This window comes from Ixodes scapularis, unplaced genomic scaffold (assembly GCF_016920785.2).
Source record: "Ixodes scapularis isolate PalLabHiFi unplaced genomic scaffold, ASM1692078v2 PGA_scaffold10__122_contigs__length_95168666, whole genome shotgun sequence".
In the NCBI taxonomy this organism is placed as follows: Eukaryota; Metazoa; Arthropoda; class Arachnida; order Ixodida; family Ixodidae; genus Ixodes; species Ixodes scapularis.
Genome location: NW_024609836.1, coordinates 46,690,691 through 46,703,944, shown reverse-complemented (window position 1 = coordinate 46,703,944; position 13,254 = coordinate 46,690,691). Strand labels below are relative to the sequence as shown.

Below are 13,254 nucleotides of genomic sequence, written 5' to 3'. Positions count from 1 at the left end.
TCAACTCCCCGACGACGACTTTCGGCGACAGTAGCGGCTGTCGAAAGCCGTTGTGCGTTGACTGCGACGAGCTTCGTTCGGCGCCCGGACTTCGAGGCGGCGGAAAATCGCGTCTACCATGACCGTGGAACAAGTTCTCTGCGCGCTCCGGTTCTTCGGAACCGGTAGCTTTCAAGGCATGGTGGCGACTGACGAGCACCTGTCAGTCTCCCACATGACTGTGAGCCGGGCTGTCAAAGTTTTTGCGGCTGCTATCGGTTTTTTTGTTTTTTTTTTTGTAATATTTGAAGAGGTACTAATAAGCTGGTATACAATTCAGAATGTTGGGAAACAAAGAAGGACCGGGGTAATTCTTGGGTAGGGTCGAGTCTCCCGGCAGCCGGCAGAATTATTTCCCCGAAATTCTACTGGCAGTCGTCACTCATTGATGGTCAAATCAGTTCATCGAACGACGTGTCATCGACATATCGTTTCATCGGCACGCGATGTAATCCCATGAAAGAGATTTTCTTTCGTTAGAGGTGTATATATACACATTAAACATTTTCACACCTTTATACATGTAAATGGGGTGTCCCATAAATAACACTCTAATAAGTGTAGCGATGGACCTTACAAAAGAAATGTAAACCTCACACCTCTAAAAATGTGTGATTTTTAAACACGTTTCTTAAAACGTGTGATAATGCACTACAGCTTTTTATAAAGATGTAAAACTACAATACCCCTTCTCGTCAGGCTATACATTTAAGTGGGGTGTCCCATAACTAACACCCTAATAAGTGTAGAAATAGACGCTATAAAAAAATGTAAACCTCACACCTTCGAAAATGTGTGATTTTTTAAACACGTTTCTTAAAACGCGTGATAATGCACTACACCTTTTTATAACGATGGAAAAGTACAATACCCCTTGTCGTCAGGCACGTAGCCGGGGGGGGGGGGGGGGGGGGGGGGGGGGGGCATAAGGCCGCCCCCCCCCCCCCCCCCCCCGAAATCTTCCATTTTGCTGGGGCCTCCTCTCCCCCCTTTCCCTCATAGAGCACTTTGTTATGGGCGCCCGCCCCCCCCCCCCCCCCCCCCCCCCCCCCCCCCCTTTAAACAAAATTCTGGCTACGTGTCTGCTTCTCGTCAAGGTGTAATTACCACAGTACCTTTCTTTTTTGGGGTGTACACAGTGGCCCGGGTCCCAATAATATGACTGAACAAATAAATTACACTAACGGGTCGCCGAAACACCACGTTGCTTCTTGGCGAGTGTCGAGGCAATTTCGGCCGAAAATCGGCTTCAATATTGGCCGGATGTGCGGTTTTGCGCCTTGTCCCGACATCCGGCAGGTATGGGTGTACCGATGCAAACAAACGATTTATGTCTATAATAGCACTGGCACCACTGATTTCTTAGGAGGCTAGATCGCGGATAGGGGCCTGTATTGCTGGGGTCGAGCGGCACCACCGGCAGTCATCGCTTGACACGATCTAATGCATGCTATGGGAGAAACGAGAAAACTCAATTTTATTACGTTAGTAGGTTGTTCTCTACCATGAAACTTCTATCGTGTTTCCGCAAATAACAGTTAATATTGTGGGCAAGAATATTAAACGCGTTAGAATACCAATCTTGTTTAACTAAATGTTGTGTGGCTGAGGGTCCAGGGCGACTTTGTTGGGCGTTAACTGTGCACGATGTGTTTAATGAGACAAGGGCTACCGAGAGTTATTGTGGAGTCATCCGTGATTCCGGAGTCATCAAAGCTCAGCAAACGATAAGTTAGAAGGCCTTTACTGGGGACATTCGCATCGTTTTAACCGCTTGTACATTCATAATGAAAGCTTTTTCTTTGAACTGCTGTGAGGGCTTCCGTGACAAACTGAAACTCGGAGCGTGCCATTCAGTCGCTGTACGTGCCATTTATTTTGCAACCGAAGCAAGCGACGTCGGTAAAGTCGGTGGTCCTCTGTCCCATTCTGTTTTTAATCGATTTTCGAACGTTTGACGAATGTCTCTTTGATCTCCAAGCTCCAGATATAATCATCGCCGCACGTCATAAAATACTCGCCCTCGAGCACCGCGTACAAGCTTCCTATTTTTGCGTGTTTATCCCTTAGACTTTCGTGTATTGCCTCATAGTGTAATACGCCAAAACAACAAGGACGAAAACGAAGTGAGATCTAGACAGGACGCGGCGTATTGCCTGTTGTCAAGCAATGGCCGTTGGTGAGGCCAGTGGAGGGCTCCCGATCCGCGATCAAGACTTGCACTGTGATAGTTCTAATGCACTGCACCCGCGGAATGCTGCACGGAGAACAGGCCCCGAACGAACTTGCCAAATGCACCGAGTGCAGACTGATGCTGTCGCCATAGATGCTGTAGAAAAGTACCGACCTCAAACCGAAACTAGCGCCTTTTTGTTCGACGTGATGAATGGGAATGCGAGAGCGCCAGTCGCTGCCATCGTTTATCTATAAACGTTTGTTGCTACAACGTGTAACTTATATTTGCGATAACTTCCAATTAAGGAACTCGGCTATCAGAGATATCCACAGACGGCGTAGGTTTCCGAAACCAGCTGACTACAAAACAGCATACACTTGAGGAAATTGATGGCACTGTACGCGCAAGAGCTTGCTTCGTTTTAAGCTTAGTAATATGAGTGAACCACTGAAAGGATACGGCTTAAATCTAGTTCTTTGAAACATCTAGGAATACGTTTCGTAAGACTTTTTATTTCCCTGGTGAGGGCATTAAGAACGAGAGCTTTCTCAAACAAAATACGACGTGGGAAGATAGCTGCCGTTCAAATATGACTTTGCTTGAGTCTCGGGCAACGTCTCCATGTTTAGCCTTCCCGGACGCTGAGTGAATGCGTCACAGGTTTCTGCTGTGGGAGCTTTGTTGAAAAACGTTCCACTTTTCACACGCACACAGATGATGCGAGTTCTCGCGGCCTCTGTGTTGGTCCTGAGCCTTTATTACACACCGGTAGGTTTCAGCGTCTGTACGGCAACAAAGCGACTCAAATTTTGCAAATAAAACACGGGTCGTCGATTCCTCCCTTCGTGAAATATCAGACGCTTACAATTCAAGCTCGCGTTTGAGTTTGCGGCCCGCGGGACGCGATTTTGAGCAGAAAACCAACTTTTTCTTTCAGTTCCGCTGTGCGAATGCCGCATCGTAGCAGACGAACTCTCGTCGTCTGCTCTCGCTCCTCGCCCGGGTGAGGCATGACGGGATTGTCGGCGCTAGAGAGCTCGAAGACAACGTACAGCGAGCGGCGTGAACACTCGCCTCCCCGCGCTGTCTCGTGCTCTCGTGCACCGCACCGCCTAGGGATCGCGGGGGATTTTTCGTCAAAAGTTTCGAAGTTGAGCGCGCGCAGGGAGGAGGAAACTTTGCGGAGTTCTTTTGGTCACTCCCCCCGCTACGTCAGAAAGCGAAGAATGTTTTGCTCCACGAGTTTAGCTACCCAGATGGGAATTTGAAATCGTTTAATTAGGTTTAAAATTAGTTCTCCTGTGTTTTACAGCGCGATATTGATATTTCCGAGGTGGTGCCTGTCCCTAGCCCATACTTATGCGGAAATATGGCGTCCAGTGAATGCTCCCTATAGACCGACACGCGGGCTTGACGTCACGGCGCTGCGGCGGCGCTGCGGCGGCGCTGCGATCGCGCCGGAGCCGAGGGGTGTGGACAAAAGGGCGCACGTTTCGCATGGGCGTCATAGTATTTCAGCATGCCGCGAAGCTGTGTTGCCGTTAATCTCACCAAAATGTACAAGAAAAGTAGCGGAGTGAGCTTCTACAAGTTCCCGGCAGACTCTGAAAGGCATAGAAGGTGGATAATATCCGTGGATCGAAAAGAATGGCCGCCTCGCGCGTTTGTGCGGCAAGCACTTTCTTGAAGGCAAGTGCGGCTTCCATTTCAATCTCCGTCCCGAGGCTTGCTTAAGTACAGGGAAACCATCCTCTGATCGAGACCACCCGGATTTTGTTCCCACGGTGTTCGCGCACAAAGCACCGGCCAAGCGCTTGTCGGAGGCTCCCTACGCTACCCAGCAGAAGGCGATCGGCGACAGAACGGCAGTGTTGTAGGCGTTACCAAAAAGAAGTAACGAAATACGTTACTCGTTACTTGCAAATCAAAGGTACGCGTTACTGAGCTACGTTGCCAAAAAATAAAAGGAACGCTACAGATAAAAAATTACGCACGTTACTTCTGCGTTACTTTTTTAGATTATGATTTAACACGTTTTACGGTTTTGACGATACGGGTATGCATAAGCTCATACACCAAGAAACATTATGTTCATGCAGAAACAGAACATAATTACTTTATCTCTTTTTATGGTTTCACCTAAACACTGACGAGAAAAAACGCAAAGAAATAGATGGCTTGACGCCTAAAGACACGGAAAAACTTGAAGTGTAATTGTAGTAACGAGTAACGTAACTACGTTACTTGAAATAGTAACGCAAGTACGTTACCCGTTACTGTGTCGAAAGAGTAACAAGTAGGTTACTACGTTACTGAAAAAAGAAACGTGTTCCTGGTAACGCCGTTACTTGTAACGTGTTATTGCCAAGACTGCAGAACGGACAAAGCGTTACTGCTTGTCATGCCTTGTGGTCATGAGAGTAGGAAAAGTAGCGTACCTTGACTTGAAGACGCGGTGTGTATTTATTTAATTAATGAATGCACCTCCGCAGACCCACAGTCTGCTGATCCCGCCGGCAGTGCGGAAACCGACTCGAAGTAATCGTAGGCTTCGAGAGACTTGTACGCCTGCTCCGTGTCGGCCGTAAACTGGCTTGGCGAAAAAACTAAATAAACGACGACATGAGGCGTCGACTTCGGCGGCAGCAACTTCACGACGGAAATCCAGCAGCCCTTGTTTACAGTATACGGATCCTCGTAGGCAACGCCGTCCACGCACAGTTTGTTTCGATACCGCCGCCGTTCAGGCTCGGGTAGCGAGCTTAAATAGTCGGGCATAGCATACGACATACGTTGCCAGAAAATACGACGCACAAATAAAGCTAGAAGCGTCCCTACAACGTCAACAACGAGCGCACGCCACACAACGCAATGGCGAAAACACGGAGGGACGGGTCGCTTTTGCCCACATAGCTACCGCGCATGCGCGGCCCTCCGGCCGTGTTGGTAAACAGAGCCGCTCCGCACTGGCGGCCATATCCGTGTGCGCTGCTGCTGAGCGCATAGGCGTAGACTTCGGGGGGGGGGGGGGGGGGGGGGGCGCTTTGGGCCCCCCCCCCCCTTTCTTTCGGATCTCACTAGAACGGATAGCGGCAATTAACACCTTACCACCGCACCTTAGTGGCCATTGACCCTTCGGGAATGGATACATCCGAGAACCTCAGCGCCCGCAGAACGATATCTCATATATACGATATTATAATATAAGAATATTATAATATCGAACTGTTTTAGAGCGCAGCTCTTAGGGGCCCGTTTCCGGCTTGAGCGGCGTCGGCGTCGCCGTCGCCGTCGCCGTCGCCGTCGCCGTCGGCGTAACCGCGCGGTGCATCATGGGAAATATCCCATAATGCACCGCGCGAGCCCCCCACCGGGGTCACGTGACTTCGTGGGGAGGCACGTGACCCCCCCGAGGTCACGTGACCCCCCGAAGTCACGTGACTCCCTTGAGGTCACGTGACCCCCTCCTCGAGGTCACGTGACTCCCCTGAGGTCACGTGACCCCCCGAGGTCACGTGACCCCCGCCGATGTCGCGTGACCCCCCGATGACGTCATCGACACTGATGACGTCACCGGCATCCACATCGTCATCGTCATCATCACTGATGTCATCATCTGTGATGACGATGACGATGCGGATGCCGGTGACGTCATCAGTGATGATGACGATGACGATGTGGATGCCGGTGACGTCATCAGTGATGATGACATCAGTGACGATGACGATGTGGATGCCGGTGACGTCATCAGTGATGATGACGATGTGGATGCCGTTGACGTCATCAGTGATGATGACGATGACGATGCGGATGCCGGTGACGTCATCAGTGATGATGACGATGACGATGTGGATGCCGGTGACGTCATCAGTGATGATGACGATGACGATGTGGATGCCGGTGACGTCATCAGTGATGATAACGATGACGATGTGGATGCCGGTGACGTTACCGACATCCGCATCGTCATCGTCATCATCACTGATGACGTCATCAGTGACGTCACTGATGTCGTCACCGGCATCCGCATCGGCATCGTCATCATCACTGATGACGTCGTCAGCGACGTCACTGATGACGTCACCGACATTCGCATCGTCATCGTCATCATCACTGGTGAAGTCATCAGTGACGTCACTAATGACGTCATCAGTGACGTCAGTGATGACATCATCGGCATTGGGGGTCACGTGACCCTCCAAGGTCACGTGACCCCCCTGGTTAGTCTAACCCCCCCCCCCCAGCGCCCTTCCCTCCTCCTCAAGAGCTGCGCTCCAATTCGGCGTTACAGGGAGTTGTAAGCGGCTTTCACTTTTTCTTGTGTTTCTTCTTCTGTGGTTATTGTATAGACGTTTGCAAGCGCCGTTCCGTCTTAGCCTCGAACCGCGCGCCGAAACGACGCGCACTCTCCAACAGGGCGTTCTCTCCCCCGTCGGCGCAGCTAGCGGGGACGTCTCTCCGCATTTTCACTTCCCGGCAACATTGTGCCGTTTGTTGACTTTACGCTCGTTGCTTGGCGTGGGGTCTGCGCCTTTTCGAAAGTTTCTTCCTCGGTGCGCCTTCTTTTCCGTCACTTCGTCCATAGTGCACGATGAATAATCCTACAAGGTCGTCAGGAGTGCACTGCGCTGTTTTCGGTTGTTCGAACAATCATCGCAAGAGGAACAATCAGAGACAGCAATTGTGCGCTGCTCACTTGCAAACGCCCTGCGAGTGTGGGATAGTTAAAGGGACACTGACAGGGTGTTTATGCTCGCCGAGGTTGTTAGTTGTACGTGACATATGAGGGCTCAACTACCCAGAACAGAATTTGCGGCTCGAAATTCGGTTTCTTTCCACCCGAAAACCGCCGATCAAGAATTGGCCGGTTCGAGTCTCGCTCACTCTCTTTTTCGCGGTCACGGGCCGTTTTCTAAGGTATCGATGCGACCACCAAATTTAATCAAAGTCGTTGGTCACTGAAGGCACACACTCAATATTAAAAATAGAAAAAAACATGAAACCCATTTTTTGTGGCTTCTAAAAAGCTGTAAATACGTCGATTGAAAAAAAAAGTTCCACAGACAACCGGAAGCATTCTGTGCGTTCGTCGTTTCGCGTATCGTGGGACTCGCGGGGACGGCGATGGCAGCGGACGACGGGCGTGGGACCTCTATTTCAGAACTGTCGTTCGCGGTACCGGCGAATTCTGTCTACCGTTAAAAGAGAAATTTGGGACCGATCAAAAGAATTGGTATTCATCCCGTACGACACGCCCGGCCACCAAGCCGATTTGCACGAAGACGTCGCCGAGCCGTCGCTCCCTTCTCGTGGCTGAAGACATCGCTCGCGCAAAGGTCAAGCACGACGTGTCTACTTCGAGTTGAATATGCACGCGTACGATTTCTTTACTAGGTGCGAATGTCCTCAAAGCGTGGTGCTTCCCGGCTTCGACCCGGGAGTGCTTTTGCTAGAGAAAACTCGACAGCAAACTTTCAAACTTACAGTTTACCAGCTGAATTATTACTAAGGAAAGAGATCCACCAGGAACGAGATGCCCCAGTAGGTCAGTGGGAAAGACGTCCGCTTCACACGCCGTAGGACCGGGTTCGATCCCCCGTAATTTTTTTTTTTTTTTTTGCAAACAATTTTCGATGTTTACATATCTTTTTCTTTTCTTCACAATCATCACTGAAGAAACAAACAAAAAAATAACAAACACATGTTGTGGACGATACTTCGCTGAATTAAACAGTATGGGATTTCCGTTTTGACACCTGCGAACTCAATGTAATCACTTTCCACAAAATGCAAGGAGCATATAAATCAGGTAGCGTCCGCTTTCCGAGGTGCCCGTAAATGTTCTACAGGAATTGCAGCCAGCCATTGGTCCCGATCCCGGTGATCTTTCGACAATGCCACTTTTGTTCGGATGCAGGACATGTGAGCCAGCTCTTCACGCAACATCTTGGGTTTATTCTTTTCGGAGCCGATCATGGAAATTCACCACGGGCGCTCACTACTCATCTCCAACTCCTCAATGTACAAAACAACTCATCTTGGAGTACATAACAACGAGCGGAACAAACATAACTGCAAAAGAATCGCACGGCAAGCAGTTCCCGCACGCCGCATCGCACGCCGCATGTCGTGTCGTCAGGTGTCGTCTGCTACCGGAGAGGAGAAAAAAAAAAAAAAAAAAACGCACGGTCGGGTGTAGCCACGTGACTTCCGCCAGTCACTCTCTTCTCTCCACTTCTCTGACCGCCGTCGGGTTTCGGTTTCGGTTTCGAGCAGTTGCGTCTTTTGGCTTTATTAAAGAAATACGCTACTCTGTTGCAAAATATTAATTGGGTAGTCCTCCGACACCATAATGAAGCGCCTGGCAAAAAATAAAAACATTTTTTTGGGGGGTGTCAGTGTCCCTTTAAGTTCCACCGTGTCCCCAAGGATCCCGAACTGAAAAGAAAGTGGCTCTCCGCGCTGAACCGCAAGGACTTCAAGCCTACGGAACACACCCGGGTGAGTTCGACATATCTTTATCACTGTCGTGATCTTTTGCGTAACGCTCGTGCCTGATTCCAGGTGTGCTCGGCGCATTTCGTGACTGGGAAAAAGACGGGCGAGGATATCGTGCCGCAGCTTAACCTCGGGTATGCGCGGAAGGTAAATATGCCACTAATCGCAATAGAGTCCCATTTCTGATACACGCAGTGTGCCCTAAACGCTTGTGCACTGACAGGTTGTCGTTGGGAGACGCCGTTTGGTGCGTGACGCAAGTGAGAAACCGCTGATCACTAAGGTAAACGTCTGCATGGCTGATTGTAGATTCTCGCTTTTAGTATGCGACCTCAACGAATGTGATTTCTGTTGCAGAAGCAAAGACTCTCCTCACAAGCTAGCTCTGGAGCTGTAAGTTGACCCACTGCAATATAATTGTTATCGCCCGCGCTGCCACAGGGGTTGTGCCTGACACGAAGTCATATTAGCTTCAGAGCTTGAACTTCGCATGCATAGGATGTTGTGTCTAGCACTATTCTATTGCAATGACTATAAAAAGTTGCTGCATTCCTTTCAGGTCACCGACTGTACGCAACCCGCCGAGCAGGTCAACGTCTCGGCCTCGACGTCACAACCAACTGCTGCTGAGCACACGGTAGGTTCAAGTTAAGCTAGAGTTGATGTGAGCAGCAGCATGATCTGCTGAATGCGATAAACATATCTTGGGTGGTAATCTATTGCACTGAGCATGCAAAGCTGATGCGTTCCTTTCAGGTCATCGACTGTACGCAACCCGCCGAGCAGGTCAACGTCTCGGCCTCGACGTCACAACCAACTGCTGCTGAGCACACGGTAGGTTCAAGTTAAGCTAGAGTTGATGTGAGCAGCAGCATGATCTGCTGAGTGCAATAAACATATCTTGGGCGGTAATCTATTGCACTGAGCATGCAAAGCTGATGCGTTCCTTTCAGGTCATCGACTGTACGCAACCCGCCGAGCAGGTCAACGTCTCGGCCTCGACGTCACAACCAACTGCTGCTGAGCACACGGTAGGTTCAAGTTAAGCTAGCGTTGATGTGAGCAGCAGCATGATCTGCTGAATGCGATGAACATATCTTGGGTGGTAATCTATCGCACTGAGCATGCAAAGCTGATGCATTCCTTTCAGGTCACCGACTGTACGCAAGCTGCCGAGCAGGTCAACGTCTCGGCCTCGACGTCGCAACCAACTGCTGCTGAGCACACAGTAGGTTCAAGTTAAGCTAGAGTTGACGTGAGCAGCAGCATGATCTGCTAACTGCGATAAACATATCTTCGGTGGTAATCTATCGCACTGAGCATGCAAAGCTGATGCATTCCTTTCAGGTCAACGTCTCGGCCTCGACGTCACAACCAACTGCTGCTGAGCACACAGTAGGTTCAAATTAAACTAGAGTAGATGTGAGCAGCAGCATGATCTGCTGAATGCGATAAACATATCTTGGGTGGTAATCTATCGCACTGAGCATGCAAAGCTGATGCGTTCCTTTCAGGTCACTGACTGTACGCTAGCCGCCGAGCAGGTCAACGTCTCGGTCTCGACGTCACAACCAACTGCTGCTGAGCACACGGTAGGTTCAAGTTAAGCTAGAGTTGATGTGAGCAGCAGCATGATCTGCTGAATGCAACAAACATGATCGCATGCGCATCACTACTGTGTGATGCACGATAGTAGTCTCAGGCTGGCAGTTGTACTGCAGTGACTAAATTGATCAGCGACGGCTTGGATCAGGTTGCCATACCTGGCAGACCGACCTCGCGCTGTCTAAACCCCCAAACGTCCAATTTTCATTTTTTTTTGTGGTAAGGGGAACATTTTCATATACCAAAATATGTAAAGCTACAGCCCAAGTACTTCCAGCAAAATGACTACCTACCGGACGTTGCCAGTAACTGCTTTTATAGCTTTCAATGGAGACGCCGGCACTGCTGGGGAGCTCTGTACAAGCAACCTCGGAAAGTGGCTCCTTGTAGTCTTGCCGCCTTAGCAGTTCAATGAGCCTCAGCAATGCTAAAGCTTGTTTAAGCAATCTTTCTTCGGTGGTACACTGGCTGCCATAGACGCCCAAACGCTCCGATTGAGCTTTGATTTATAGTGAAATGAGGAGTAGCATAAATTGAGGAGGTTGTCACTTTAAAGAAACGGGACGGGGTGATCGAGAAAATAAGAAAGAAAATAAGATTATTCATGGCACAGTCGAAGCCAAGAGCATGAATAAATGATCAGGGTTTCATCCCTTGCATAGGGCGGAATAGCAGAACTAAAACCATATTCCTGCGGGGCACGCCAAACCTCTAGCTTAACTCTCAACGCGGCGGTAGCAGAGAACGCTGTAGCAGACGACGCGAGCAGCAAGATCCGACTGCAGCACCGTTAGTTCTCGTGACTGCCGCCCGTGCCACTCGCCTCCGCAGGCGAGAATGGGGAGCTGTGAAACCGAGCTTGCTCCAGTAACGTTGCTTATGGCTGCCCGTTGCCTGACCATTGTTGCCGGCCGCATTTTCCAACATCTTTCAACATCGTCAGGGCAGCGTCTCATGCTTGCGAAGAGCAATTTCGGAAAGGGTCTACTTTCAGTACAATGCTCCCCTCTTTGTCCTCCTTGGTTACGTCACCACACCCGTGACTTGGAAGAGAGTGTTAAAGTTGAGGGGTGCAACACACATGAATATGTTTTATTTTTAAATAATAAAAACAAACACACAGAAACAAAGAATCTTTTGTTATCCATCTGTTGTATGGCCCCTTTAAACTAGTTACTTTACTTCTATGACTATTAAACATGATTCGAGACAATTTAAGCACAGGCTTTTTCATTTTTGCACCACTTCGATAGTTGCTATTTCTCTTTGTACTGAATATTGTTCAGTTGCTCTCCAACAGAAGCAGCCTACTTTTTCAATTGATAAACTCTGATTTTGTTCACAGACAACTGATCACGGCCAAGTTCGCCCGGATGTGTGCCACCAGGGGATCCAGTGGGAAGACCCGTGTCTTTGCGACCATGCCTACTCGAGGCCCACTGCTCCAACTGCGACGTTTGGTCCTCATGGTGGTCGTAGCATTGAGGCGCGGGACATTTTCTTTTATACCGGTCTGCATGCAGATGTCTTTATGGAGCTGGTGAAAGTTGTACCAGAGTTTGCGACCACAAACTTCATGATGTCAGTAGAGCAGCAAGTTTTACTAACTCTGATGAAGTTGAGGCTGGGCCTTGTCTATGGCGATTTGTCTAGGAGGTTTGGGGTTTCAGTTTCCACGGTAGGCAACATTTTCCGTGCCATGCTTGCCACACTTGGGCGGATCCTAAGGAATGTTGTTGTGTGGCTCTCGAAAGAGACGATCTTCAGGAATGTTCCGCAGTCCTTTGAGGAGAATGGTTTTGCAGGCACTACTTGCATTTTGGATTGCACTGAGGTGTTCTTGCAGCGACCAAAAAAATTGCTCGCTCGAGCACAGACCTACAGCTCATACAAAGGCCACAACACTGTGAAGTTTTTGGTGGCTATTGCACCTCACGGATCAGTGATGTTTGTGTCCAAGGTGTACGGTGGACGAGCGTCTGACAAGCATATTGTGAGAGACTCGGGAATTATTTCCTACTTTCAACACGGTGATCAGGTGATGGCCGACAGGGGCTTTTCCCTCGATCCCGAAATGGAAGCAAAGGGTGTAGTACTCAATGTGCCAGCTTTTACTCGAGGGAAGCTTCAGCTGTCAGAACGAGAAGTGACAGAGACCAGAAGGATTGCGTCTGTTCGCATTCATGTAGAACGGGCAATAAATAGGATCAAATCCTACAGGATTCTCAAACAGGCACTGCCCATCCAGCATCGAAAGGTTGCAAATGAGATAGTCTATGTATGTGCAGGGCTATGCAACCTAAAGGGACCTTTGATCAAGAAGTGAGCTTTTTTCTTGAGAATTCTGGAGCAGTGAGGTCTGCATGGCATACCAGTTCCAAGTTATCACTTCTCTATCCTAGAAGCAATTGAAACTTCTACAAAACTGTATGCATGGAACTTTTCTTTTGTAATTGCCACTTCTTGCATTGCTTTTTTCGCCCCAGAGTTCCTTTAGATTACATGTATCTACACTATGTGAGTGTTTTTTATTCAGTATTCATACATTTGAAACATACTTTAACACTACATGCTCTCGCATAACACAATGGCCTTCAAACCCAAGCTACAAACACGCCCTGCATAGACTGCAAATGCTATGCGCATACCCCTTCTAGTAAAAGTGGCTAGCAATATTTCGTCAGATAACCCAAGTTCAGTTCCGCAATCTTGTCTGTTCTTTTTTTAGTAATGTGTTACTATTTTTTCGGGCATGTTCCTACCGCTACCTTACGCAGGTCCAAGAGTCAACTGTGTATTTCTGTTGTGTATTAACGATTGCACATCTGCCAAGATTACATATTTTTCATTATCTTTTGTGAAGGTGTTGTGTGGATAGAGCTAGAGGGCCTGTCATAGTCACAGCATTGTGCTTGAAACTGTTTTTTTTTTTTTTT

The 13,254-nt window shown here is 49.0% G+C and overlaps 1 protein-coding gene across 1 annotated transcript; it reads left to right on the top strand.

Annotated features, from left to right (window-relative positions):
• Nucleotides 1–6,806: 6,806 nt before the first annotated feature.
• LOC120835983 lies at nucleotides 6,807–13,254 on the top strand. The gene is made up of 12 exons (XM_040208873.1): nucleotides 6,807–6,938; nucleotides 8,615–8,716; nucleotides 8,780–8,860; nucleotides 8,937–8,996; nucleotides 9,071–9,106; nucleotides 9,273–9,350; nucleotides 9,470–9,547; nucleotides 9,667–9,744; nucleotides 9,864–9,941; nucleotides 10,061–10,108; nucleotides 10,228–10,305; nucleotides 11,664–13,254. The coding sequence occupies exons 1-12, from the start codon at nucleotides 6,807–6,809 to the stop codon at nucleotides 12,642–12,644; spliced, it is 1,830 nt and encodes a 609-aa protein (XP_040064807.1). The 3' UTR covers nucleotides 12,645–13,254.

Excerpts from the sequence above, each read along its gene's own strand:
- LOC120835983 (XM_040208873.1), top strand. The coding sequence starts at position 6,807 with ATGAATAATCCTACAAGGTCGTCAGGAGTGCACTGCGCTGTTTTCGGT. Across the intron at positions 9,942-10,060 it reads CAACTGCTGCTGAGCACACA|GTCAACGTCTCGGCCTCGAC; the intron begins GTAGGTTCAAGT and ends CATTCCTTTCAG. Across the intron at positions 10,306-11,663 it reads CAACTGCTGCTGAGCACACG|ACAACTGATCACGGCCAAGT; the intron begins GTAGGTTCAAGT and ends TTTTGTTCACAG.